This window comes from Heterodontus francisci, chromosome 29 (genome assembly GCF_036365525.1).
Source record: "Heterodontus francisci isolate sHetFra1 chromosome 29, sHetFra1.hap1, whole genome shotgun sequence".
NCBI classification, from domain to species: domain Eukaryota; kingdom Metazoa; phylum Chordata; class Chondrichthyes; order Heterodontiformes; family Heterodontidae; genus Heterodontus; species Heterodontus francisci.
In genome coordinates this window covers 7,210,071-7,235,764 of record NC_090399.1, presented here as the reverse complement: position 1 = coordinate 7,235,764, position 25,694 = coordinate 7,210,071, and the positions used below count along the sequence as shown (strand labels likewise).

At 56.2% G+C, this 25,694-nt stretch overlaps 1 protein-coding gene across 1 annotated transcript in view; it reads left to right on the top strand.

The window, feature by feature from the left end:
- The window catches only part of LOC137345674 (butyrophilin subfamily 1 member A1-like), a 97,643-nt gene extending 72,904 nt beyond the window's left edge, over positions 1 to 24,739 (top strand). The window contains exon 8 of the mRNA XM_068008938.1: positions 24,177 to 24,739. Within this exon, the coding sequence (XP_067865039.1) occupies positions 24,177 to 24,739 (563 nt within the window). The remainder of the gene's footprint in view (positions 1 to 24,176) is intronic.
- The last annotated feature ends 955 nt before the right edge of the window (positions 24,740 to 25,694 follow it).

Genomic DNA, 25,694 nt, shown 5'->3' with positions numbered 1-25,694 from the left:
TGCCAGGGTCAAGGATGTCACTGAGCGGCTGCAGAGCATCCTGAAGGGTGAACAGCCAGCAGTCATGGTCCACATCGGAACCAATGACATAGGTAGAAAGAGGGACGTGGTCTTGCAGTCAGAATTTAGGGAGCTAGGCAAGAAATTAGCAAGCAGGACCTCAAAAGTAGTAATCTCTGGATTAATCCCAGTGCCACGTGCAAGTCAGTATAGAAATAGAAGGATAAGACAGATGAATGTGAGGCTGGAAAGATGGTGCAGGAGGGAGGGCTTCAGCTGGGACATTGGGACCGGCTCTGGGGGAGATGGGGCCTGTACAGGCCTGACAGGTTGCACCTGAACAGAGCCGGGACTGAGTTCCTTGCAGGACGTTTTACTAGTGCTGTTGGGGAGGGTTTAAACTCGTTTGGCAGGGGGATGGGGACCTGAGGATAAACTCAGCTGGAACAAAATCAGAAATGAAAATGGACATCGGAAAATTAATGCATGAGTCTGGAAGACAGAGGAAACGAGGGTTAGAAAATTTAAAGAAGAGTTTGGCAGTGCTCAAGGGTATCTATTTCAATGCAAAGAGTATAGCAAATAAAGCAGATGAGCTGAGGGCACAGATAGACACATGGCAGTATGATATCACAGCTATTACAGAAACATGGCTGAAGGAGGGACAGGAATGGCAGCTCAACGTTCCTGGTTACAGGGTTTTCAGATGTGATAGTGGGGAATAAGAAAGGAGGGGGAGTGGAAGCTGTGAGAAGGGATTATATGTTGGAAGGTTCATCAAATGAGGCCATATGGATTGAGCTAAGCAATAAAAAAGGGGCAATCACACTGCAGGGAGTGTACTATCGACCCTCAAACATTCAGAGGGAGATAGAAGAGCAGAGATGTAGGCAAATCTCTGAGAAGTGCAAGAACAGTAGGGCAGTAATAGTAGGGGATTTTAATGACCCCAATATTAACTGGGATAGTTTTATTGTAAAAGGAATTGAGGGAATAGAATTCTTGAGGTGCATTCAGGACAACATTTTTGCCCAGTATGTTGCAAGTCCAACAATAAAGGGTGCAAAGACGCCCTTTGGTCTGCTCGAAACTTGTTGGTCTTCCAGCGCAAAGAGTTGCCCACGACCAAATGGTGCAGACTGGCACATTCCAAGGTCCAGGACTACATGCTGAGGGACACACTAAAGCTTGGGGCAGCTGCAGCAAAGGCTCAATGGGGAAAGACCACTGTGTAAGGTCCCCCCACCAAGCTGAACTGAGGGGCTGGATCCAGGGAAAACCCCTCGGGCTGTATCCAGAAAATATTTGTTTGCTGCAAAATGTACATGGCAGGTAAAATGAAATGGAAGGGTTGTGAGGCAACTCACTCTTGTATTGAAGGAAACTGATCTCTTTTGCACTCTTTGTATTGTGGACTTGGTGCTGTTTTGAACTGTTTTGTAATGTATTTTTTTTGACAGTTTTTTATGCATAAAGCATATTTTGGAAATAAAAAAAAGTTTTAGGTGTAGTCTTCGGAAATGAAGATGGGCAGGTGGAAGGAGTGGCAGTGGGAGAGTATTTTGGTGGTAGTGATCATAATTCAGTCAGTTTTAACATAGTTATGGAGAAGGACAGAGATAGAACAGGAATCAGAGTTCTCAATTGGGGCACGGCCAATTTTACTAAACTGAGGAGTGATTTAGCAAAAGTGGACTAGAGACATCTACTTGAAGCAAAATCAATGTCAGAACAGTGGGAGACATTCAAAGGGGAGATTCAAGCAGTTCAGGGTAAACATGTTCCCACAAAGAAAAAGGGTGATGCGGCCAAATCTAGAGCCCCATGGATGTCAAGGAGCTACAGGGGAAGATAAGGCAGAAAAGGAAAGCTTATGTCCGACACCGAGAACTCAATACTACAGAAAGCCGAGAAGAGTATAGAAAGTGGAGGGGTGAAATCAAAAAGGAAATTAGGAAAGCAAAGAGAGAGCATAAAAGAATATTGGCAAGCAAAATCAAGGTGAACCCAAAGATGTTTTATCAATACATTAAGAGTAAGAGGATAACTAAGGAGAGAGTAGGGCCCATAAAAGACCAAAAAGGTAACCAATGTGTAGGAGAGGAAGATATTGGTATGGTTCTTAATGAATACTTTACATCTGTCTTCACAAAAGAGGGGGACGATGCAGATATTGTAATTAAGGAGGAAAAGTGTGAAATATTGGATGTGATAAACATAGGGAGAGTGGAAGTATTAATGGGATTAGCATCCTTGAAAGTTGATAAATCTCCAGGGCCAGATGAAATGTATCCTAGGCTGTTAAAAGAAGCAAGAGAGGAAATAGCAGAAGGTCTGACCATCATTTTCCAATCCTCACCGGATACAGGTGTGATGCTGGAGGATTGGAGAATTGCTAACATTGTACCTCTGTTTAAAAAGGGAGCGAAGGATAGACCGAATAATTACAGGCCAGTCAGTCTAACCTCAGTAGTGGGACAATTATTGGAATCTATTCTGAGAGACAGTATAAGCTGTCACTTAGAAAGGCACAGGTTAATCAAGGATAGTCAGCACGGATTTGTTAAGGGATGATCTTGTTTGACCAACTTGATCGAATTTGTTGAAGAAGTAACAAGGAAGATAGATGAGGGTCGTGCAGTTGATGTGGTCTACATGGGTTTTAGCAAGGCATTTGACAAGGTCCCACATGGCAGACTGGTTAAAAAATAAAATATCATGGGATCCAGAGAAATGCAGCAAGGTGGATACAAAAGTGACTCAGTGGCAGGAAACAAAGGGTAATTGTTGACGGCTGTTTTAGTGACTGGAGGGCTGTTTCCAGTGGCATTCCGCAGGGCTCAGTACTGGGTCCCCTGCTTTTTGTGGTATATATTAACGATTTGGACATAAATGTAGGGGGCATGATGAAGAAGTTTGCGGATGACACAAAGATTGGCCGTGTGGTAGGTAGCGAGGAGGATAGCTGTAGGCTACAGAAAGATATTGATGGTCTGGTCAGACGGGCAGAAAAGTGGCAAATGGAATTCAATTTGGAGAAGTGTGAGTTGATGCATTTGGGGAGGTCAAACAAGGCAAAGGAATACATGATTAATGAGAAAACACTGAGAAGCATAGAGGAAGTGAGGGACTTTGGGGTGAATGTCCACAGATCCCTGAAGGTAGCAGGACAGGTCGATAAGATGGTTAAGAAGGCATAAGAAATCCTTTCCTTTATTAACCGAGGTACATAACACAAGAGCCGGGAGGTTCTGCTGGAACTGTATAACTCATTGGTTAGGCCACAACTTGAGTACTGTGTGCAGTTCTGAACACCTCATTACAGAAATGAGGGTACAGAGGAGATTTATGAGGATGTTGCCAGGACTGGAAAAATGCAGCTATGAGGAAAGATTGGATAGGCTGGGGTTGTTCTCCTTGGAACAGAGAAGGCTGAGGGGAAATCTGATTGAAATGTACAAAATTTTGAGGGGCCTGGATAGAGTGGAGGTGAAGGGTCTATTCACCTTAGCAGAGAGGTCAGTGATGAGGGGGCATAGATTTAAAGTGATTGGTAGAAAAGTTAGAGGGGAGATGAGGAAAAACCTTTTCACCCAGAGGGTGGTGATAGTCTGGAACTCACTGCCTGAAAGGATAGTTGAGGCAGAGACACTCAACTGATTCAAAAGGAGTCTGGATATGCAGCTCAAGTGCTGTAAGCTGCAGGGCTACGGACCCAATGCTGGAAGGTGGGGTGAGGATAGGTGGACCATTTTTCGGCCAGCACAGACACGATGGGCCAAGTGGCCTCTTTCTGTGCCTTAAACCTGCTATGATTTCTGTGGGAATGCATTACAGGAATCCAAAGGTATTCCAGTCACATCACCTCTCTCAAATATTTCTGAAGATGGGGAATCCAATCTCCAATACCCACCGAAAACAGAAGTAACACTGTCGGCAAAAGGGAATATTACTTGTCTGTGAAGTTCTGAGTTCCTGATCTGGACAGGACATTGTCTCTCCCTTGTAACTGAGTAAGTTGGAACACTCAGTAACAGCTATCACAGCTCAGTGTTGTTCACTTTTAAAATACACAATGCAGCAGATGACTTCTCTTAAAAGTATTTATTCCCCCTCATCTAAGTCATTGATATAAATTGTTAAATGGCCTCAACTTTTTAGAATTGACATCAATGACTCAGATGAGGGGAGCGATGGCATGGTAGCTAAATTTGCAGATGACCCAAAGATAGGTTGGAAAGTCTGTTGTGAAGAGGACATGAGGTTGCAGACCGATATAGATAGGTTGAGTGAGTGGGCAAAAATCTGACAGATGCATTATAATGTGGGAAAATGTGAAGTTGTTATCTTTGGCAGGAAGATTAAAAAAGCAGAGTATTACTTAAATGGAGAATGACTGCAGAATTCCAAGGTGCAGAGGGATCTAGGTGTTCTAAGGCATGAGTCACAAAACATTAGTATGAAGGTACAGCAAGTAATAAAGAAGGCTAATGAAATGCTATCCTTTATTAGGAAAGGAATTGAAAATAAAAGTAAGGATGTTATGCTTCAGTTATACAGGGCATTGGTGTGACCACATCTCGAATGTGTGCAGTTTTGGTCTCCTTATTTAAGGAAGGATGTAAATGCATTGGAGGCGGTTCAGAGGAGGTTTACTAGATTGATACCTGGAATGGGCAGGTTGTCTTAGGAGGAAAGGCTGAACAGACTGGGCTTGTTTTCACTGGAGTTTAGAAAAGTGAGAGGAGACTTGATTGAAGTTTATAAGATCCTGAACGGTCTTGACAAGGTGGATATGGAAAGGATGTTTCCTCTTGTGGGTGAGTCCAGAACCAGAGGGCACTGCCGGAGAGTGTGGTGGAGGCAGATTCAAGCATGACTTTTAAAAGGGTATTGGATAATTATCTGAAGACAAAAAAAAAATCGCAGGGCTATGGGGAAAAGGCAGGACAGTGGGACTAGGTGAGTTGCTCTTGCAAAGGGCCGGCATGGACATGACAGGCCGAATGGCCTCCTTCTGTGCTGTAATCATGCTATGATTCTATGATTTTAGTCAGGCTGATTCAGGTTGGGCAGGCGACCCTTCATGATTTTGAACACCTTTATCCAATCTCCTCTCAACCTTCTCTTCTCCAAGGAGAAGACCCCCAGCTTCTCCAGTCTATCCACATAACTGAAGTCCCTCATCCCCAGAACCTTTCTCAGAAATCATTTCTGTACCCTCGCTCAAACCTTCACACACGAGCACAAGAAATAGGAACAGAAATAGACCATTCGGCCCATCGAGCCTGCTACTCCATTCAATACGATCATGGCTGATCTTGGGCTTCAATTCCACATTCCTACCCCATCCCCATATCCCTTGATTCCCTGTGAGACCAAAAATCTATCTATCCCAAACTTAAATGTATTCAATGATGGAGATCCACAACCCTCTGGAATACAGAATTACAAAGATTCACAACCCTTTCAGTGCAGGAATTTCTCCTCGTTTCAGTCCTGAATGATTGACCCCTTATCCTGAGACTGTGTCCCTGTGTTTTAGATACTCTGACCAGTGGGAATAATCTCTCAGCTTCTACCCTATCAAGCCCTTTCAGAATCTTGTTATGTCTCAATTAGATCGCCTCTCATTCTTCTAAACTCCAGAGAATATAGACCCAATTTACTCAGCGTCTCATCATAGGACAACCCCCTCATCCCAGGGACCAATTTAGTAAATGTTTGCTGCACTGCCTCCAGTGCAAGTATATCCTTTCTTAAATGTGGAGACTAAAACTACACACAGTATTCCAGGTTCAGTCTCACCAAAGCCCTGTACAATTTTACTAAGACTTCTTTATTCCTGTACTCCAATCCCATTGCAATAAAGGCCAACATGCTATTTGCCTTCCTAATAACCTGCTGCACCGACATGTTAACTTTATGTGTTCCTTGTACGAGTACCCGCAAGTCTCTCTGAACATCAACACTTACCATTTTCACAACTTTTACAAAATATTCTGCTTTTCTATTTTTACGACCAAAGTGAACAACTTCACACTTTCCTACATTTTACTCCATTTGCCATCTTGTGGCCCACTCACTTAACCTGTCTATATCTCTTTTCAGCCTCTCTACATCCTCCCCGCAGCTTACCTTTCCACCAAGCTTTGTATCATCAGCAAAATTAGATACATTACTCTCTGTCTCTTCATCCAAGTCATTAATATAGAGTGTAAATAGCTGAGGTCCCAGCACTGATCCTTGCGGCACCCCCACTATTCACTGCCTGCAATTTGAAAATGTCCCATTTAAATCCACTCTCTGCTTCCTGTCTGTTAACCAATCCTCTATCCACACTAATATATTACCCCCAACATCAGGAGCCCTTATCTTGCCTATTAATCTTTTATGTGGCACTTTATCAAATATCTTTTGGAAGCCCATATACACATCAACTGCATTACCTTCATTAACCCTTTCTGTTACTCCAGTAAAAAAACTCAAATCAAGTTACTGAAACACGATTAACCTTTAACAAATCCATGCTGGTTTTCTTTAATCCACACTTGTCCAAGTGACGTTGATTTTGTCCCAGATTATCGTTTCTAAAAGTTTTCCCACCACCGAGGATAAACTCACTGTTCTGTAAATGCTGATTTTATCCTTACACTCTTTTTTAAACAAGGGTGTAATGTTTGTAATTCTTCCATCCTCTGGAACCACCCCCTGTATTTAAGGAGGATTGGAAGATTGTGACCAGTACCTCCACAATTTCCACCTTCATTTCCCTCAGTATTCTCGGATACATCCCATCCAGTCCTGATGATTTATCAAAGTACAGTCAGCCTTTCTAGTACCTCAGTTTTAGTCATTTTTACCATCTAGTATGTCAACTACCTCCTCTTTCAGTATGTCTTTGGCAACATTCTCTTCCTTGGTAAAGACAGATGCAAAGTACTCATTTACCTTTCCCCCTCGTGGGAATGTACCTCAACTGGACCCGAACCATCTCCTCTTTAAAAACAGCCCATTATTCCATTACAGTTTTACCTGCCAATCTTTGAATCTGTCCCGATTAAATTAGAATCATCCTCAACCCACTGAAATTTGTCCTCCTCCAATTCAGTATTTTCACTCTAGATTGCTCCTTGTCTTTTCCCATAGCTAATCTAAACCTTATGATAGAATGATCACTGTTCTCTAAATGTTCACCCAGTGATACTTAATTCACCTCATTCCCTAGATCCAGATCCAGGAATGCTTCCTTCCTCGTCAAACCCAAAATGTACAGATTAGGAAAATTCTCCTGAACACACTTCGGAAACTCTTCCCCCCGCCTTCCCCCTGCTGTCTCTGCCCTTTACACTATTACTCTGGATACAAAATTGGCTGGCCCACAGAAGGCAGAGGGTGGTAGTAGATGGAAAGTATTCAGCCTGGAGCTCGGTGACCAGTGGTGTTCCACAAGGATCTGTTCTGGAACCTCTGCTCTTTGTGATTTTTATAAATGACTTGGATGAGGAAGTGGAAGGCTGGGTTAGCAAGTTTGCCGATGACACGAAGGTTGCTGGAGTTGTGGATAGTGTGGAAGGCTGTTGTAGGTTGCAACGGGACATTGACAGGATGCAGAGCTGGGCTGAGAAGTGGCAGATGGAGTTCAACCTGGAAAAGTGTGAAGTGATTCATTTTGGAAAGTCGAATTTGAATGCAGAATACAGGCTAAAAGACAGGATTCTTGGCAGTGTGGAGGAACAGAGGGATCTTGGGGTCCATGTCCATAGATCGCTCAAAGTTGCCACCCAAGTTGATAGGGTTGTTAAGAAGGCGTATGGTGTGTTGGCTTTCATTAACAGGGGGATTGAGTTTAAGAGCCGCGAGGTTATGCTGCAGCTCTATAAAGCCCTGGTTAGACCACTCTTGGAATATTGTGTTCAGTTCTGGTCGCCTCATTATAGGAAGGATGTGGAAGCTTTAGAGAGGGTGCAGAGGAGATTTACCAGGATGCTGCCTGGACTGGAGGGCATGTCCTACGAAGAAAGATTGAGGGAGCTAGGGCTTTTCTCATTGGAGTGAAGAAGGATGAGAGGTGACTTGATAGAGAGGTACAAGATGATGAGAGGCATAGATCGAGTGGATAGTCAGAGACTTTTTCCCAGGGTGGAAAGGGCTATCACCAGGCAGCCTAATTTTAAGGTGATTGGAGGAAGGTTTCGGGGGGATGTCAGAGGTAGGTTCTTTACACAGAGAATGGTGGGTGCGTGGAATGCGCTGCCAGCGGTGGTAGTAGAAGCAGATACATTAGGGACATTTAAGCGGCTCTTGGATAGGTACATGGATGATAGTGGAATGAAGGGTAGGTAGTTAGTTTGATCTTAGAGTAGGTTAAAGGTTTGGCACAACATCGTGGGCCGAAGGGCCTGTACTGTGCTGTACTGTTCTATGTTCTAACATCGTATTCCCATGTGTCTGTCTGTGCCTGCAGCTCACTAACTTTATTATCATGCTTTGTACATTTACATACATTCACTGTAAACCTGAATTAGATCTTATTGTATTTCCTCTTAGTCTGACCCCACATACTAGCTCACAATTTCTTACTTTAGTGCTACCTGTCTCTCCCAATCCTTTGTGCACCTTGTTTCTCCTTTCTCATGCTACATCCTGGTTCCCATCCTCCTGCCAAATTATTTAAACCCTCTCCAACAGCACCAGCAAATTGCCCCACGAGGACATTGCTCCCTGCTCTGTGGTGGTGTAACCCATCCGGCCTGTACAGGTCCCAATGTCCCAGGAATCTGAAGCCCTCCCTCCTGCACTATCTCTCCAGCCACACATTCATTTACTATCCTCTTATTTCTATACTCACTGGTGTGTGGCAGCTGGACTAATACGGAGATTACTCCCTTTTCAGGTTATGTTTATTCATCCCTTTCCAAGCTCCCTGAAGTCTACCTGCAGGACCTCATCCCTCTTTCTTTCTATGTTGCTGTAACTGTTATGGACCACGACCTCTGGCTGTTTACCCACACGCCTTAGAATGTTCTTCAGCCGTTCAGTGACATCCTGGACCCTGGCACCAGGGACGCAACCTCCCACCCCGGAATCAAACATCTGCAGAAACACCTGTCTGATCCTCTAACTATAGAATCCCCGATCACTATTGCATTCCCAATCTTCCTCTTCACCCCCACCACCCCCACACAGCTGAGCCACCCATGGTGCCGTGGACTTGGCTCTGCCTGCACTCCCCAGTGGAACCATCACCCTTACCAATATTCAGAACAGAATACCGGTTTGAGGGCAAGATATACTGAGGGGACTCCTACACTACCTGCCTGGTCCTCTTTGACTGGTGATCACCCATTCCCTATCTGCCTATTTACTCTTCAGCTGTGGGGTGACTGCCTCCAGAAATGTGTTATCCAAGTAGCTCTCAGCCTCATAGATGGAACGGAGTGACACAAGCTTCGAAACCTGACAACACTTCCTGCATATGTGGTTGTCCGGGACACGAGAAGCATTCTGGAGTTCCCACATGGAACAGGGTGTGCATTCCACGGGACTGAGGTATCCTACGATGCATCTGTTTATTAGATGAACTAAACTTACAGAAATAAACGAAAGACTTTGGTAACGAGCTGCTTCTACCCTTGAGCTGATGTCACTTTTTTACCTCACTCTCTGAAACACACGTCTCTCGGGGTTCGGGCTGCTCTGCTACTTCGCCCCAAAACTCTTTCAGATTCACTTTCCCAACCTCTAGGCCTTGTCAATTTGAGGCCTACTCCCAGGGCCTTGCTTTTTATCTTGTCCGGTCACTCTGCTGCTCCATCCGCCCACTCCTTCAGCTCCGTGCTCCTTACCTCCAGGCTCTGCGAGGGTGGAGGGCAGAGAAATTAAATGACAAAAGGGATGATAGTGCAAGGCAGAAGGAGATGGTAATGGGACAAGTAAAGAAACAAAAGATGGGTCGAGAGGAGATGAAAATGGGAACGAAAGAATCATCACCAACAGCTGTCATCCAAAAAAATAAAAAATGGGGCTGAGGTTATAATCTGAAATTGTTGAACTCAGTATTGAGTCTGTAAGGCTGTAAAATGTCTCATTGAAAGATGAGGTACAGTTCCTCAAGCTCACCGAGAACTTCACTGGAACAGTGTAGCTGTCCAAGGTCAGAGGACAGAGTGGGAGTGGTGCAGAGAATCAAAATGACGGATGGGGTCACATTTGCAGATTGAATGGAGGTGTTCACAGAATTGTCACATAACAGGAGGAGGCCATTCGGCCCATCATGTCTGGGCTGGCTCTCTGAAAGAGCAATTTACCTCATGCCACTCTTCCGCCTTCACCCTGACAATTCTCACACTTACAATTAGTTTTGTGTCATCTGAAAACTTGGAAATATTATATTTAATCCCCACAACCAAATCATTGATATAGATTGGGAAGAGCTGGAGCCGCAGCATTGATCCTAGTGGTCCCCACTAGTTACAGCCTGCCAACCTGAAAATGACCATTTATACCGACTCTCTGTTTTCTGTCCATTAACCAGTTCTCAGTCCATGCCAGTATATTTCCCCCAATCCCATCTGATCTAATTGTATTTACTCACCTCTTGTGTGGGACCTTTTCAAAAGCTTTCTGAAAATCTAAATATATCACATCCACCGGTTCCCCCTGATCTATTCTGTGAGTTAAGTCCTCAAAAAACTCCAACAAGTTTGTTAAAAATCATTTCCCTTTCCCTTCCGCCCCCCCGAACCCCAGCGAGTCTCTACCCCCCCCCCACCACCGAACCCCAGCGAGTCTCTACACCCCCGAAACCTAGCAGGTCTCTACCCCCCCCCCACCGAGACTCTACCCCCCCACCGAACCCCAGTAAGTCTCTACACCCCCACCGAACCCCAGCGAGTCTCTACACCCCCGAAACCTAGCAGGTCTCTACCCCCCCCCCACCAAACCCCAGCGAGACTCTACCCCCCCACCGAACCCCAGTGAGTCTCTACCTCCCCCCACCACCACCGAACCCCAGCGAGTCACGACACCCCCGAAACCTAGCAGGTCTCTACCCCCCCCCCCCCACCAAACCCCACCGAGACTCTACCCCCCCACCGAACCCCAGTAAGTCTCTACACCCCCACCGAACCCCAGTGAGTCTCTTCCCCCCCCGAACCCCAGTGAGTCACAACCCCCCCCGAACACCAGTGTGTCTCTACCCCCCACCGAACCCCAGTGAGTCTCTTCCCCCCCGAACCCCAGTGAGTCTCCACCCCCCCACCGAACCCCAGTGAGTCTCTGCACCCCCACCGAACCCCAGTGAGTCACAACCCCCCCCGAACCCCAGTGAGTCTCTTCCCCCCCGAACCCCAGTGAGTCTCTTCCCCCCCGAACCCCAGTGAATCTATTCCCCCCCGAACACCAGTGAGTCTTTACCCCCCACCGAACCCCAGTGAGTCTCTACACCCCCACCGAACCCCAGTGAGTCACAACGACCCCCCGAACCCGTGAGTCTCTACCCCCCGAACCCCAGTGAGTCTCTACCCCCCCGAACCCCAGCGAGTCTCTACCCCAAACCCCAGTGAGTCTCTAACCCCCCCTGAACCCCAGCGAGTCTCTACCCCGAACCCCAGTGAGTCTCTACCCCCCCGAACCCCAGCGAGTCTCTACCCCCCGAACCCCAGTGAGTCTCTACCCCCCCACCGAACCCCAGTGAGTCTCTGCACCCCCACCGAACCCCAGTGAGTCACAACCCCCCCCCGAACCCCAGTGAGTCACAACCCCCCCCGAACCCCAGTGAGTCTTTACCCCACCCGAACCCCAGCGAGTCTCTAACCCCCCCCCAAACCCCAGTGAGTCTCTTCCCCCCCGAACCCCAGTGAGTCTCTTCCCCCCCGAACACCAGTGAGTCTTTACCCCCCACCGAACCCCAGTGAGTCTCTACACCCCCACCGAACCCCAGTGAGTCACAACGACCCCCCGAACCCCAGTGAGTCTCTACCCCCCCGAACCCCAGCGAGTCTCTACCCCGAACCCCAGTGAGTCTCTAACCCCCCCTGAACCCCAGCGAGTCTCTACCCCGAACCCCAGTGAGTCTCTACCCCCCCGAACCCCAGCGAGTCTCTACCCCCCGAACCCCAGTGAGTCTCTACCCCCCACTGAACCCCAGTGAGTCTCTACTTCCCCCCCCCCGAACCCCAGTAAGTCTCTACCCCCCACTAACCCCAGCGAGTCTCTACCCCCCGAACCCCAGTGAGTCTCTACCCCCCCGAACCCCAGTGAGTCTCTACCCCCCCGAACCCCAGTGAGTCTCTACCCCCCCAAACCCCAGTGAGTCTCTACCCCGAACCCCAGTGAGTCTCTACCCCCCCGTACCCCAGCGAGTCTCTACCCCCCCGTACCCCAGCGAGTCTCTACCCCCCTCGAACCCCAGTGTGTCTCTACCCCCCCCAGAACCCCAGAGAGTCTCTACCTCCCCTCGAACCCCAGTGAGTCTTTACCCCCCCCCGAACCCCAGTGAGTCTTTACCCCCCCCCCGAACACCAGTGAGTCTCTACCCCCCCGAACACCAGTGAGTCTCTACCCCCCCGAACCCCAGCGAGTCTCTATCCCCCCCGAACCCCAGTGAGTCTCTAGCCCCGAACCGCAGTGAGTCTCTACCCCCCCCGAACCCCAGGGTCTCTACCCCCCCCGAACCCCAGTGAGTATCTACTCCCCCGAACCCCAGCCAGTATCTACCCCCCCGAACCCCAGTGAGTCTCTACCCCCCCGAACCCCAGCGAGTCTCTACCCGCCCGAACCCCAGCGAGTCTCTACCCCCCCGAACCCCAGTGAGTCTCTACCCCCCCGAACCCCAGTGAGTCTCTACCCCCCCGAACCCCAGTGAGTCTCTACCCCCCCGAACCCCAGCGAGTCTCTACCCCCCCGAACCGCAGCGATTCTCTACCCCCCCGAACCCCAGCGAGTCTCTATCCCCCCGAACCCCAGTGAGTCTCTACCCCCCCTGAACCCCAGTGAGTCTCTAACCCCCCCTGAACCCCAGTGAGTCTCTACCTCCCCGAACCCCAGTGAGTCTCTCCCCCCCCGAACCCGTGTGTCTCTACCCCCCTGAACCCCAGCGATTCTCTACCCCACCCCAAACCCCAGCGAGTCTCTCCCCGATCCCCAGTGAGTCTCTCCCCGATCCCCAGCGAGTCTCTCCCCCGATCCCCAGTGAGTCTCTCCCCGATCCCCAGCGAGTCTCTCCCCCGATCCCCAATGAGTCTCTGCCCCCCGATCCCCAGTGAGTCTCTCCCCGATCCCCAGCGAGTCTCTCCCCCGATCCCCAGTGAGTCTCTCCCCGATCCCCAGTGAGTCTCTCCCCGATCCCCAGTGAGTCTCTCCCCGATCCCCAGTGAGTCTCTCCCCGATCCCCAGTGAGTCTCTACCCCCCGATCCCCAGCGAGTCTCTCCCCCGATCCCCAGCGAGTCTCTCCCCCGATCCCCAGCGAGTCTCTCCCCCGATCCCCAGCGAGTCTCTCCCCCGATCCCCAGCGAGTCTCTCCCCCGATCCCCAGCGAGTCTCTCCCCCCCGATCCCCAGCGAGTCTCTCCCCCGATCCCCAGTGAGTTTCCCCCCCCGATCCCCAGCGAGTCTCTCCCCCAATCCCCACCGAGTCTCTCCCCCGATCCCCAGCGAGTCTCTCCCCCGATCCCCAGCGAGTCTCTCCCCCGATCCCCACCGAGTCTCTCCCCCCGATCCCCAGCGAGTCTCTCCCCCGAACCCCAGCGAGTCTCTCTCCCCGATCCCCAGCGAGTCTCTCCCCTGATCCCCAGCGAGTCTCTCCCCTGATCCCCAGCGAGTCTCTCCCCCGATCCCCAGCGAGTCTCTCCCCCGATCCCCAGCGAGTCTCTCCCCCGATCCCCAGCGAGTCTCTCCCCCCGATCCCCAGCGAGTCTCTCCCCCCCGATCCCCAGCGAGTCTCTCCCCCCCGATCCCCAGCGAGTCTCTCCCCCCCGATCCCCAGTGAGTCTCTCCCCCCGATCCCCAGTGAGTCTCTCCCCCCGATCCCCAGCGAGTCTCTCCCCCAGATCCCCAGTGAGTCTCCCCCCGATCCCCAGCGAGTCTCTCCCCCGATCCCCAGCGAGTCTCTCCCCTCCCGATCCCCAGCGAGTCTCTCCCCCGATCCCCAGTGAGTTTCCCCCCCGATCCCCAGCGAGTCTCTCCCCCGATCCCCAGCGAGTCTCTCCCCCGATCCCCAGCGAGTCTCTCCCCCCCGATCCCCAGCGAGTCTCTCCCCCGATCCCCAGTGAGTTTCCCCACCGATCCCCAGTGAGTCTCTCCCCCGATCCCCAGCGAGTCTCTCCCCCGATCCCCAGCGAGTCTCTCCCCCGATCCCCAGCGAGTCTCTCCCCCGATCCCCAGCGAGTCTCTCCCCCCCGATCCCCAGCGAGTCTCTCCCCCGATCCCCAGTGAGTTTCCCCCCCGATCCCCAGCGAGTCTCTCCCCCGATCCCCAGCGAGTCTCTCCCCCGATCCCCAGCGAGTCTCTCCCCCGATCCCCAGCGAGTCTCTCCCCCCCGATCCCCAGCGAGTCTCTCCCCCGATCCCCAGTGAGTTTCCCCCCCGATCCCCAGCGAGTCTCTCCCCCGATCCCCAGCGAGTCTCTCCCCCGATCCCCAGCGAGTCTCTCCCCCGATCCCCAGCGAGTCTCTCCCCCGATCCCCAGCGAGTCTCTCCCCCGAACCCCAGCGAGTCTCTCTCCCCGATCCCCAGCGAGTCTCTCCCCTGATCCCCAGTGAGTCTCTCCCCCCCGATCCCCAGTGAGTCTCTCCCCCCGATCCCCAGCGAGTCTCTCCCCCCCGATCCCCAGTGTTCTCCCCCCCGATCCCCAGCGAGTCTCTCCCCTGTTCCCCAGCGAGTCTCTCCCCCGAACCCCAGCGAGTCTCTCTCCCCCCGATCCCCAGCGAGTCTCTCCCCCGAACCCCAGCGAGTCTCTCTCCCCGATCCCCAGCGAGTCTCTCCCCTGATCCCCAGCGAGTCTCTCCCCCGATCCCCAGCGAGTCTCTCCCCCCGATCCCCAGCGAGTCTCTCCCCCCACGATCCCCAGCGAGTCTCTCCCCCGATCCCCAGCGAGTCTCTCCCCCCGATCCCCAGCGAGTCTCTCCCCCCACGATCCCCAGCGAGTCTCTCCCCCGATCCCCAGCGAGTCTCTCCCCCTGATCCCCAGCGAGTCTCTCTCTCCCGATCCCCAGTGAGTCTCCCCCCCGATCCCCAGCGAGTCTCTCCCCCGATCCCCAGTGAGTCTCTCCCCCGATCCCCAGCGAGTCTCTCCCCCGAACCCCAGCGAGTCTCTCTCCCCCCGATCCCCAGCGAGTCTCTCCCCCGAACCCCAGCGAGTCTCTCTCCCCGATCCCCAGCGAGTCTCTCCCCTGATCCCCAGCGAGTCTCTCCCCCGATCCCCAGCGAGTCTCTCCCCCCGATCCCCAGCGAGTCTCTCCCCCCACGATCCCCAGCGAGTCTCTCCCCCTGATCCCCAGCGAGTCTCTCTCTCCCGATCCCCAGTGAGTCTCCCCCCCGATCCCCAGCGAGTCTCTCCCCCGATCCCCAGCGAGTCTCTCCCCCGATCCCCAGCGAGTCTCCCCCGATCCCCAGCGAGTCTCTCCCCCCGATCCCCAGCGAGTCTCTCCCCCCCCGATCCCCAGCGAGTCTCTCCCCCCGATCCCCAGCGAGTCTCCCCCGATCCCCAGCGAGTCTCTCCCCCGAACCCCAGCGAGTCTCTCTCCCCTGATCCCCAGCGAGTCTCTCCCCTGATCCCCAGCGAGTCTCTCCCCGATCCCCAGCGAGTCTCTCCCCCCCCGATCCCCAGCGAGTCTCTCCCCCCGATCCCCAGCGAGTCTCCCCCGATCCCCAGCGAGTCTCCCCCGATCCCCAGCGAGTCTCTCCCCCGAACCCCAGCGAGTCTCTCTCCCCCGAACCCCAGCGAGTCTCTCTCCCCCGAACCCCAGCGAGTCTCTCTCCCCTGATCCCCAGCGAGTCTCTCCCCCGAACCCCAGCGAGTCTCTCTCCCCCGATCCCCAGCGAGTCTCTCCCCCGATCCCCAGCGAGTCTCCCCCGATCCCCAGCGAGTCTCTCCCCCGAACCCCAGCGAGTCTCTCTCCCCTGATCCCCAGCGAGTCTCTCTCCCCTGATCCCCAGCGAGTCTCTCCCCCGAACCCCAGCGAGTCTCTCTCCCCCGATCCCCAGCGAGTCTCTCCCCCCGATCCCCAGCGAGTCTCTCCCCCGAACCCCAGCGAGTCTCTCTCCCCCTGATCCCCAGTGAGTCTCTCCCCCGATCCCCAGCGAGTCTCTCTCCCCCTGATCCCCAGCGAGTCTCTCCCCTCGATCCCCAGCGAGTCTCTCCCCCCGATCCCCAGCGAGTCTCTCCCCCGATCCCCAGCGAGTCTCTCCCCCGATCCCCAGCGAGTCTCTCTCCCCCGATCCCCAGCGAGTCTCTCCCCCCGATCCCCAGCGAGTCTCTCCCCCGATCCCCAGCGAGTCTCTCTCCCCCGATCCCCAGCGAGTCTCTCCCCCCGATCCCCAGCGAGTCTCTCCCCCGATCCCCAGCGAGTCTCTCCCCCTGATCTCCAGCGAGTCTCTCCCCCGATCCCCAGCGAGTCTCTCCCCCCGAACCCCAGCGAGTCTCTCCCCCGAACCCCAGCGAGTCTCTCTCCCCGATCCCCAGCGAGTCTCTCCCCTGATCCCCAGCGAGTCTCTCCCCCGATCCCCAGCGAGTCTCTCCCCCCGATCCCCAGCGAGTCTCTCCCCCCACGATCCCCAGCGAGTCTCTCCCCCGATCCCCAGCGAGTCTCTCCCCCCGATCCCCAGCGAGTCTCTCCCCCCACGATCCCCAGCGAGTCTCTCCCCCGATCCCCAGCGAGTCTCTCCCCCTGATCCCCAGCGAGTCTCTCTCTCCCGATCCCCAGTGAGTCTCCCCCCCGATCCCCAGCGAGTCTCTCCCCCGATCCCCAGTGAGTCTCTCCCCCGAACCCCAGCGAGTCTCTCTCCCCGATCCCCAGCGAGTCTCTCCCCCCCGAACCCCAGTGAGTCTCCACCCCCCCACCGAACCCCAGTGAGTCTCTGCACCCCCACCGAACCCCAGTGAGTCACAACCCCCCCCGAACCCCAGTGAGTCTCTTCCCCCCCGAACCCCAGTGAGTCTCTTCCCCCCCGAACCCCAGTGAATCTATTCCCCCCCGAACACCAGTGAGTCTTTACCCCCCACCGAACCCCAGTGAGTCTCTACACCCCCACCGAACCCCAGTGAGTCACAACGACCCCCCGAACCCGTGAGTCTCTACCCCCCAAACCCCAGTGAGTCTCTAACCCCCCCTGAACCCCAGCGAGTCTCTACCCCGAACCCCAGTGAGTCTCTACCCCCCCGAACCCCAGCGAGTCTCTACCCCCCGAACCCCAGTGAGTCTCTACCCCCCCACCGAACCCCAGTGAGTCTCTGCACCCCCACCGAACCCCAGTGAGTCACAACCCCCCCCCGAACCCCAGTGAGTCACAACCCCCCCCGAACCCCAGTGAGTCTTTACCCCACCCGAACCCCAGCGAGTCTCTAACCCCCCCCCAAACCCCAGTGAGTCTCTTCCCCCCCGAACCCCAGTGAGTCTCTTCCCCCCCGAACACCAGTGAGTCTTTACCCCCCACCGAACCCCAGTGAGTCTCTACACCCCCACCGAACCCCAGTGAGTCACAACGACCCCCCGAACCCCAGTGAGTCTCTACCCCCCCGAACCCCAGCGAGTCTCTACCCCGAACCCCAGTGAGTCTCTAACCCCCCCTGAACCCCAGCGAGTCTCTACCCCGAACCCCAGTGAGTCTCTACCCCCCCGAACCCCAGCGAGTCTCTACCCCCCGAACCCCAGTGAGTCTCTACCCCCCACTGAACCCCAGTGAGTCTCTACTTCCCCCCCCCCGAACCCCAGTAAGTCTCTACCCCCCACTAACCCCAGCGAGTCTCTACCCCCCGAACCCCAGTGAGTCTCTACCCCCCCGAACCCCAGTGAGTCTCTACCCCCCCGAACCCCAGTGAGTCTCTACCCCCCCAAACCCCAGTGAGTCTCTACCCCGAACCCCAGTGAGTCTCTACCCCCCCGTACCCCAGCGAGTCTCTACCCCCCCGTACCCCAGCGAGTCTCTACCCCCCTCGAACCCCAGTGTGTCTCTACCCCCCCCAGAACCCCAGAGAGTCTCTACCTCCCCTCGAACCCCAGTGAGTCTTTACCCCCCCCCGAACCCCAGTGAGTCTTTACCCCCCCCCCGAACACCAGTGAGTCTCTACCCCCCCGAACACCAGTGAGTCTCTACCCCCCCGAACCCCAGCGAGTCTCTATCCCCCCCGAACCCCAGTGAGTCTCTAGCCCCGAACCGCAGTGAGTCTCTACCCCCCCCGAACCCCAGGGTCTCTACCCCCCCCGAACCCCAGTGAGTATCTACTCCCCCGAACCCCAGCCAGTATCTACCCCCCCGAACCCCAGTGAGTCTCTACCCCCCCGAACCCCAGCGAGTCTCTACCCCCCCGAACCCCAGCGAGTCTCTACCCCCCCGAACCCCAGTGAGTCTCTACCCCCCCGAACCCCAGTGAGTCTCTACCCCCCCGAACCCCAGTGAGTCTCTACCCCCCCGAACCCCAGCGAGTCTCTACCCCCCCGAACCGCAGCGATTCTCTACCCCCCCGAACCCCAGCGAGTCTCTATCCCCCCGAACCCCAGTGAGTCTCTACCCCCCCTGAACCCCAGTGAGTCTCTAACCCCCCCTGAACCCCAGTGAGTCTCTACCTCCCCGAACCCCAGTGAGTCTCTCCCCCCCCGAACCCGTGTGTCTCTACCCCCCTGAACCCCAGCGATTCTCTACCCCACCCCAAACCCCAGCGAGTCTCTCCCCGATCCCCAGTGAGTCTCTCCCCGATCCCCAGCGAGTCTCTCCCCCGATCCCCAGTGAGTCTCTCCCCGATCCCCAGCGAGTCTCTCCCCCGATCCCCAATGAGTCTCTGCCCCCCGATCCCCAGTGAGTCTCTCCCCGATCCCCAGCGAGTCTCTCCCCCGATCCCCAGTGAGTCTCTCCCCGATCCCCAGTGAGTCTCTCCCCGATCCCCAGTGAGTCTCTCCCCGATCCCCAGTGAGTCTCTACCCCCCGATCCCCAGCGAGTCTCTCCCCCGATCCCCAGCGAGTCTCTCCCCCGATCCCCAGCGAGTCTCTCCCCCGATCCCCAGCGAGTCTCTCCCCCCCGATCCCCAGCGAGTCTCTCCCCCGATCCCCAGTGAGTTTCCCCCCCCGATCCCCAGCGAGTCTCTCCCCCAATCCCCACCGAGTCTCTCCCCCGATCCCCAGCGAGTCTCTCCCCCGATCCCCAGCGAGTCTCTCCCCCGATCCCCACCGAGTCTCTCCCCCCGATCCCCAGCGAGTCTCTCCCCCGAACCCCAGCGAGTCTCTCTCCCCGATCCCCAGCGAGTCTCTCCCCTGATCCCCAGCGAGTCTCTCCCCTGATCCCCAGCGAGTCTCTCCCCCGATCCCCAGCGAGTCTCTCCCCCGATCCCCAGCGAGTCTCTCCCCCGATCCCCAGCGAGTCTCTCCCCCCGATCCCCAGCGAGTCTCTCCCCCCCGATCCCCAGCGAGTCTCTCCCCCCCGATCCCCAGCGAGTCTCTCCCCCCCGATCCCCAGTGAGTCTCTCCCCCCGATCCCCAGTGAGTCTCTCCCCCCGATCCCCAGCGAGTCTCTCCCCCAGATCCCCAGTGAGTCTCCCCCCGATCCCCAGCGAGTCTCTCCCCCGATCCCCAGCGAGTCTCTCCCCTCCCGATCCCCAGCGAGTCTCTCCCCCGATCCCCAGTGAGTTTCCCCCCCGATCCCCAGCGAGTCTCTCCCCCGATCCCCAGCGAGTCTCTCCCCCGATCCCCAGCGAGTCTCTCCCCCCCGATCCCCAGCGAGTCTCTCCCCCGATCCCCAGTGAGTTTCCCCACCGATCCCCAGTGAGTCTCTCCCCCGATCCCCAGCGAGTCTCTCCCCCGATCCCCAGCGAGTCTCTCCCCCGATCCCCAGCGAGTCTCTCCCCCGATCCCCAGCGAGTCTCTCCCCCCCGATCCCCAGCGAGTCTCTCCCCCGATCCCCAGTGAGTTTCCCCCCCGATCCCCAGCGAGTCTCTCCCCCGATCCCCAGCGAGTCTCTCCCCCGATCCCCAGCGAGTCTCTCCCCCGATCCCCAGCGAGTCTCTCCCCCGATCCCCAGCGAGTCTCTCCCCCCCGATCCCCAGCGAGTCTCTCCCCCGATCCCCAGTGAGTTTCCCCCCCGATCCCCAGCGAGTCTCTCCCCCGATCCCCAGCGAGTCTCTCCCCCGATCCCCAGCGAGTCTCTCCCCCGATCCCCAGCGAGTCTCTCCCCCGATCCCCAGCGAGTCTCTCCCCCGAACCCCAGCGAGTCTCTCTCCCCGATCCCCAGCGAGTCTCTCCCCTGATCCCCAGTGAGTCTCTCCCCCCCGATCCCCAGTGAGTCTCTCCCCCCGATCCCCAGCGAGTCTCTCCCCCCCGATCCCCAGTGTTCTCCCCCCCGATCCCCAGCGAGTCTCTCCCCTGTTCCCCAGCGAGTCTCTCCCCCGAACCCCAGCGAGTCTCTCTCCCCCCGATCCCCAGCGAGTCTCTCCCCCGAACCCCAGCGAGTCTCTCTCCCCGATCCCCAGCGAGTCTCTCCCCTGATCCCCAGCGAGTCTCTCCCCCGATCCCCAGCGAGTCTCTCCCCCCGATCCCCAGCGAGTCTCTCCCCCCACGATCCCCAGCGAGTCTCTCCCCCGATCCCCAGCGAGTCTCTCCCCCCGATCCCCAGCGAGTCTCTCCCCCCACGATCCCCAGCGAGTCTCTCCCCCGATCCCCAGCGAGTCTCTCCCCCTGATCCCCAGCGAGTCTCTCTCTCCCGATCCCCAGTGAGTCTCCCCCCCGATCCCCAGCGAGTCTCTCCCCCGATCCCCAGTGAGTCTCTCCCCCGATCCCCAGCGAGTCTCTCCCCCGAACCCCAGCGAGTCTCTCTCCCCCCGATCCCCAGCGAGTCTCTCCCCCGAACCCCAGCGAGTCTCTCTCCCCGATCCCCAGCGAGTCTCTCCCCTGATCCCCAGCGAGTCTCTCCCCCGATCCCCAGCGAGTCTCTCCCCCCGATCCCCAGCGAGTCTCTCCCCCCACGATCCCCAGCGAGTCTCTCCCCCTGATCCCCAGCGAGTCTCTCTCTCCCGATCCCCAGTGAGTCTCCCCCCCGATCCCCAGCGAGTCTCTCCCCCGATCCCCAGCGAGTCTCTCCCCCGATCCCCAGCGAGTCTCCCCCGATCCCCAGCGAGTCTCTCCCCCCGATCCCCAGCGAGTCTCTCCCCCCCCGATCCCCAGCGAGTCTCTCCCCCCGATCCCCAGCGAGTCTCCCCCGATCCCCAGCGAGTCTCTCCCCCGAACCCCAGCGAGTCTCTCTCCCCTGATCCCCAGCGAGTCTCTCCCCTGATCCCCAGCGAGTCTCTCCCCGATCCCCAGCGAGTCTCTCCCCCCCCGATCCCCAGCGAGTCTCTCCCCCCGATCCCCAGCGAGTCTCCCCCGATCCCCAGCGAGTCTCCCCCGATCCCCAGCGAGTCTCTCCCCCGAACCCCAGCGAGTCTCTCTCCCCCGAACCCCAGCGAGTCTCTCTCCCCCGAACCCCAGCGAGTCTCTCTCCCCTGATCCCCAGCGAGTCTCTCCCCCGAACCCCAGCGAGTCTCTCTCCCCCGATCCCCAGCGAGTCTCTCCCCCGATCCCCAGCGAGTCTCCCCCGATCCCCAGCGAGTCTCTCCCCCGAACCCCAGCGAGTCTCTCTCCCCTGATCCCCAGCGAGTCTCTCTCCCCTGATCCCCAGCGAGTCTCTCCCCCGAACCCCAGCGAGTCTCTCTCCCCCGATCCCCAGCGAGTCTCTCCCCCCGATCCCCAGCGAGTCTCTCCCCCGAACCCCAGCGAGTCTCTCTCCCCCTGATCCCCAGTGAGTCTCTCCCCCGATCCCCAGCGAGTCTCTCTCCCCCTGATCCCCAGCGAGTCTCTCCCCTCGATCCCCAGCGAGTCTCTCCCCCCGATCCCCAGCGAGTCTCTCCCCCGATCCCCAGCGAGTCTCTCCCCCGATCCCCAGCGAGTCTCTCTCCCCCGATCCCCAGCGAGTCTCTCCCCCCGATCCCCAGCGAGTCTCTCCCCCGATCCCCAGCGAGTCTCTCTCCCCCGATCCCCAGCGAGTCTCTCCCCCCGATCCCCAGCGAGTCTCTCCCCCGATCCCCAGCGAGTCTCTCCCCCTGATCTCCAGCGAGTCTCTCCCCCGATCCCCAGCGAGTCTCTCCCCCCGAACCCCAGCGAGTCTCTCCCCCGAACCCCAGCGAGTCTCTCTCCCCGATCCCCAGCGAGTCTCTCCCCTGATCCCCAGCGAGTCTCTCCCCCGATCCCCAGCGAGTCTCTCCCCCCGATCCCCAGCGAGTCTCTCCCCCCACGATCCCCAGCGAGTCTCTCCCCCGATCCCCAGCGAGTCTCTCCCCCCGATCCCCAGCGAGTCTCTCCCCCCACGATCCCCAGCGAGTCTCTCCCCCGATCCCCAGCGAGTCTCTCCCCCTGATCCCCAGCGAGTCTCTCTCTCCCGATCCCCAGTGAGTCTCCCCCCCGATCCCCAGCGAGTCTCTCCCCCGATCCCCAGTGAGTCTCTCCCCCGATCCCCAGCGAGTCTCTCCCCCGAACCCCAGCGAGTCTCTCTCCCCCCGATCCCCAGCGAGTCTCTCCCCCGAACCCCAGCGAGTCTCTCTCCCCGATCCCCAGCGAGTCTCTCCCCTGATCCCCAGCGAGTCTCTCCCCCGATCCCCAGCGAGTCTCTCCCCCCGATCCCCAGCGAGTCTCTCCCCCCACGATCCCCAGCGAGTCTCTCCCCCTGATCCCCAGCGAGTCTCTCTCTCCCGATCCCCAGTGAGTCTCCCCCCCGATCCCCAGCGAGTCTCTCCCCCGATCCCCAGCGAGTCTCTCCCCCGATCCCCAGCGAGTCTCCCCCGATCCCCAGCGAGTCTCTCCCCCCGATCCCCAGCGAGTCTCTCCCCCCCCGATCCCCAGCGAGTCTCTCCCCCCGATCCCCAGCGAGTCTCCCCCGATCCCCAGCGAGTCTCTCCCCCGAACCCCAGCGAGTCTCTCTCCCCTGATCCCCAGCGAGTCTCTCCCCTGATCCCCAGCGAGTCTCTCCCCGATCCCCAGCGAGTCTCTCCCCCCCCGATCCCCAGCGAGTCTCTCCCCCCGATCCCCAGCGAGTCTCCCCCGATCCCCAGCGAGTCTCCCCCGATCCCCAGCGAGTCTCTCCCCCGAACCCCAGCGAGTCTCTCTCCCCCGAACCCCAGCGAGTCTCTCTCCCCCGAACCCCAGCGAGTCTCTCTCCCCTGATCCCCAGCGAGTCTCTCCCCCGAACCCCAGCGAGTCTCTCTCCCCCGATCCCCAGCGAGTCTCTCCCCCGATCCCCAGCGAGTCTCCCCCGATCCCCAGCGAGTCTCTCCCCCGAACCCCAGCGAGTCTCTCTCCCCTGATCCCCAGCGAGTCTCTCTCCCCTGATCCCCAGCGAGTCTCTCCCCCGAACCCCAGCGAGTCTCTCTCCCCCGATCCCCAGCGAGTCTCTCCCCCCGATCCCCAGCGAGTCTCTCCCCCGAACCCCAGCGAGTCTCTCTCCCCCTGATCCCCAGTGAGTCTCTCCCCCGATCCCCAGCGAGTCTCTCTCCCCCTGATCCCCAGCGAGTCTCTCCCCTCGATCCCCAGCGAGTCTCTCCCCCGAACCCCAGCGAGTCTCTCTCCCCCTGATCCCCAGTGAGTCTCTCCCCCGATCCCCAGCGAGTCTCTCTCCCCCTGATCCCCAGCGAGTCTCTCCCCCGATCCCCAGCGAGTCTCTCCCCCGATCCCCAGCGAGTCTCTCCCCCGATCCCCAGCGAGTCTCTCTCCCCCGATCCCCAGCGAGTCTCTCCCCCCGATCCCCAGCGAGTCTCTCCCCCGATCCCCAGCGAGTCTCTCCCCCTGATCCCCAGCGAGTCTCTCCCCCGATCCCCAGCGAGTCTCTCCCCCCGATCCCCAGCGAGTCTCTCCCCCCGATCCCCAGCGAGTCTCTCCCCCGATCCCCAGTGAGTCTCTCCCCCGATCCCCAGCGAGTCTCTAATTCTCTGCTTTTTCTCCCAGTCTCTGTGACCCTGGATGTGGAAACAGCGAATCCGTATCTCGATGTGTCTGCGGATCTGAAGAGTGTGAGAAACACCCGGACCAAGAGGAGTCTCCCTGACACTGAGAAGAGGTTTACAGACAGCTCCTGGCGCTGTCGCTGTGTGCTGGGATCAGAGGGATTCACATCGGGGAGACATTACTGGGAGGTGGAGGTGGTGAGGAATCAGGGCTGGAGTCTGGGAGTAGCCGCAGAGTCTGTGAACAGGAAGGACCAGGTCAGATGGAGTCCGGAGAATGGATTCTGGACCATTGAGCGGGTTGATTATTATTATCATCAATTTTATATAAACTCCTCTCCTCGATCTCGTCTCCCTGACGATCAGATTCCCGGGAAGGTGGGAATTTATCTCAGTTATGAGTCCGGGACAGTTTCATTTTACGACGCGGACACCAAGTCCCATCTCCACACTTTCACTGGGAATAAATTCTCGGAGAAACTTTATCCTTTCTTCTTCACTTTCTATTTAAACCAGTGTCTGAGAATCTGCTCCGAGGCCTCGGGCCTGTCGCATCATCAGTGACATCACAATGACCTAACCCCCAAGAGCAGAGGTCAGGGGTTGAGGGTCAGAGGTTGGGGGTTAACCCAGGTTGTCTCTAAATGTATCATTTAATTTCCAAATTATCCATTGTAAAATCAGACTGTAAATAAAGCCAATACAAATATAAATGTCAGCAGATTAAAATAAACAGTAAATTAAATATCTTGTGTCTCTCCTTCCTTCATTCACTCCCTGCTTCAGTCAGTCAAACCACCCAGTCCCGTCCTCCATCTCTTCACCTGTTTCCCAGTCTGGAGCTGTGATTTCTTCTGTGTTTCCATTTCTCACTCTGCACCCACAACATGAAAGCCTGAGGGAGAAATCCAAATATTGAAGGAGGAAAATACTGCATTTCCATGAAGTCTGGGAATGTGATCATTGTAATGTTTGAATTTTACATTAAAATCATCTTTTTCTGTTTCATTTTAAGCAGTTTTGTTTACGTTGGATTGTTGATCCAGAAAGGAATAAAAAACTGAATTAGTATTTTCAACCAGAACATCAATTCCATCCAACTCCCCACCTTATCACACACAGACACACTGGGAATGTAATCGGATGCTCAGACTGTTTGATATTTTAGTCACATTCTTCAGGGAAATGTGTGCAGCCGGTAACAACTCCATCCCAGCCCTTTCTCATCACTCCCCCATTCACATGTCTACACAATCTAACGGTGCCATTCGCTGGCACAAACAGTAATTCACCCTGCACTAGTTATTGAAAGTTAGTAAACCAGTCACCAGAATGGAGGAGGCTCATTATCACCAAAACATCTGGAAATAATAACAGAGCAACATCACCACCAGGTGACCAGAATCAGTAATGCAGAAAAATAAATGTGTGGAGTCCCGATCTCAGCCAGCAGGTGGCGGTGACGCTCCATGGAAAATAGGATTTTTATATTAAAAATTGTTTTTGTTCACCTACTTTC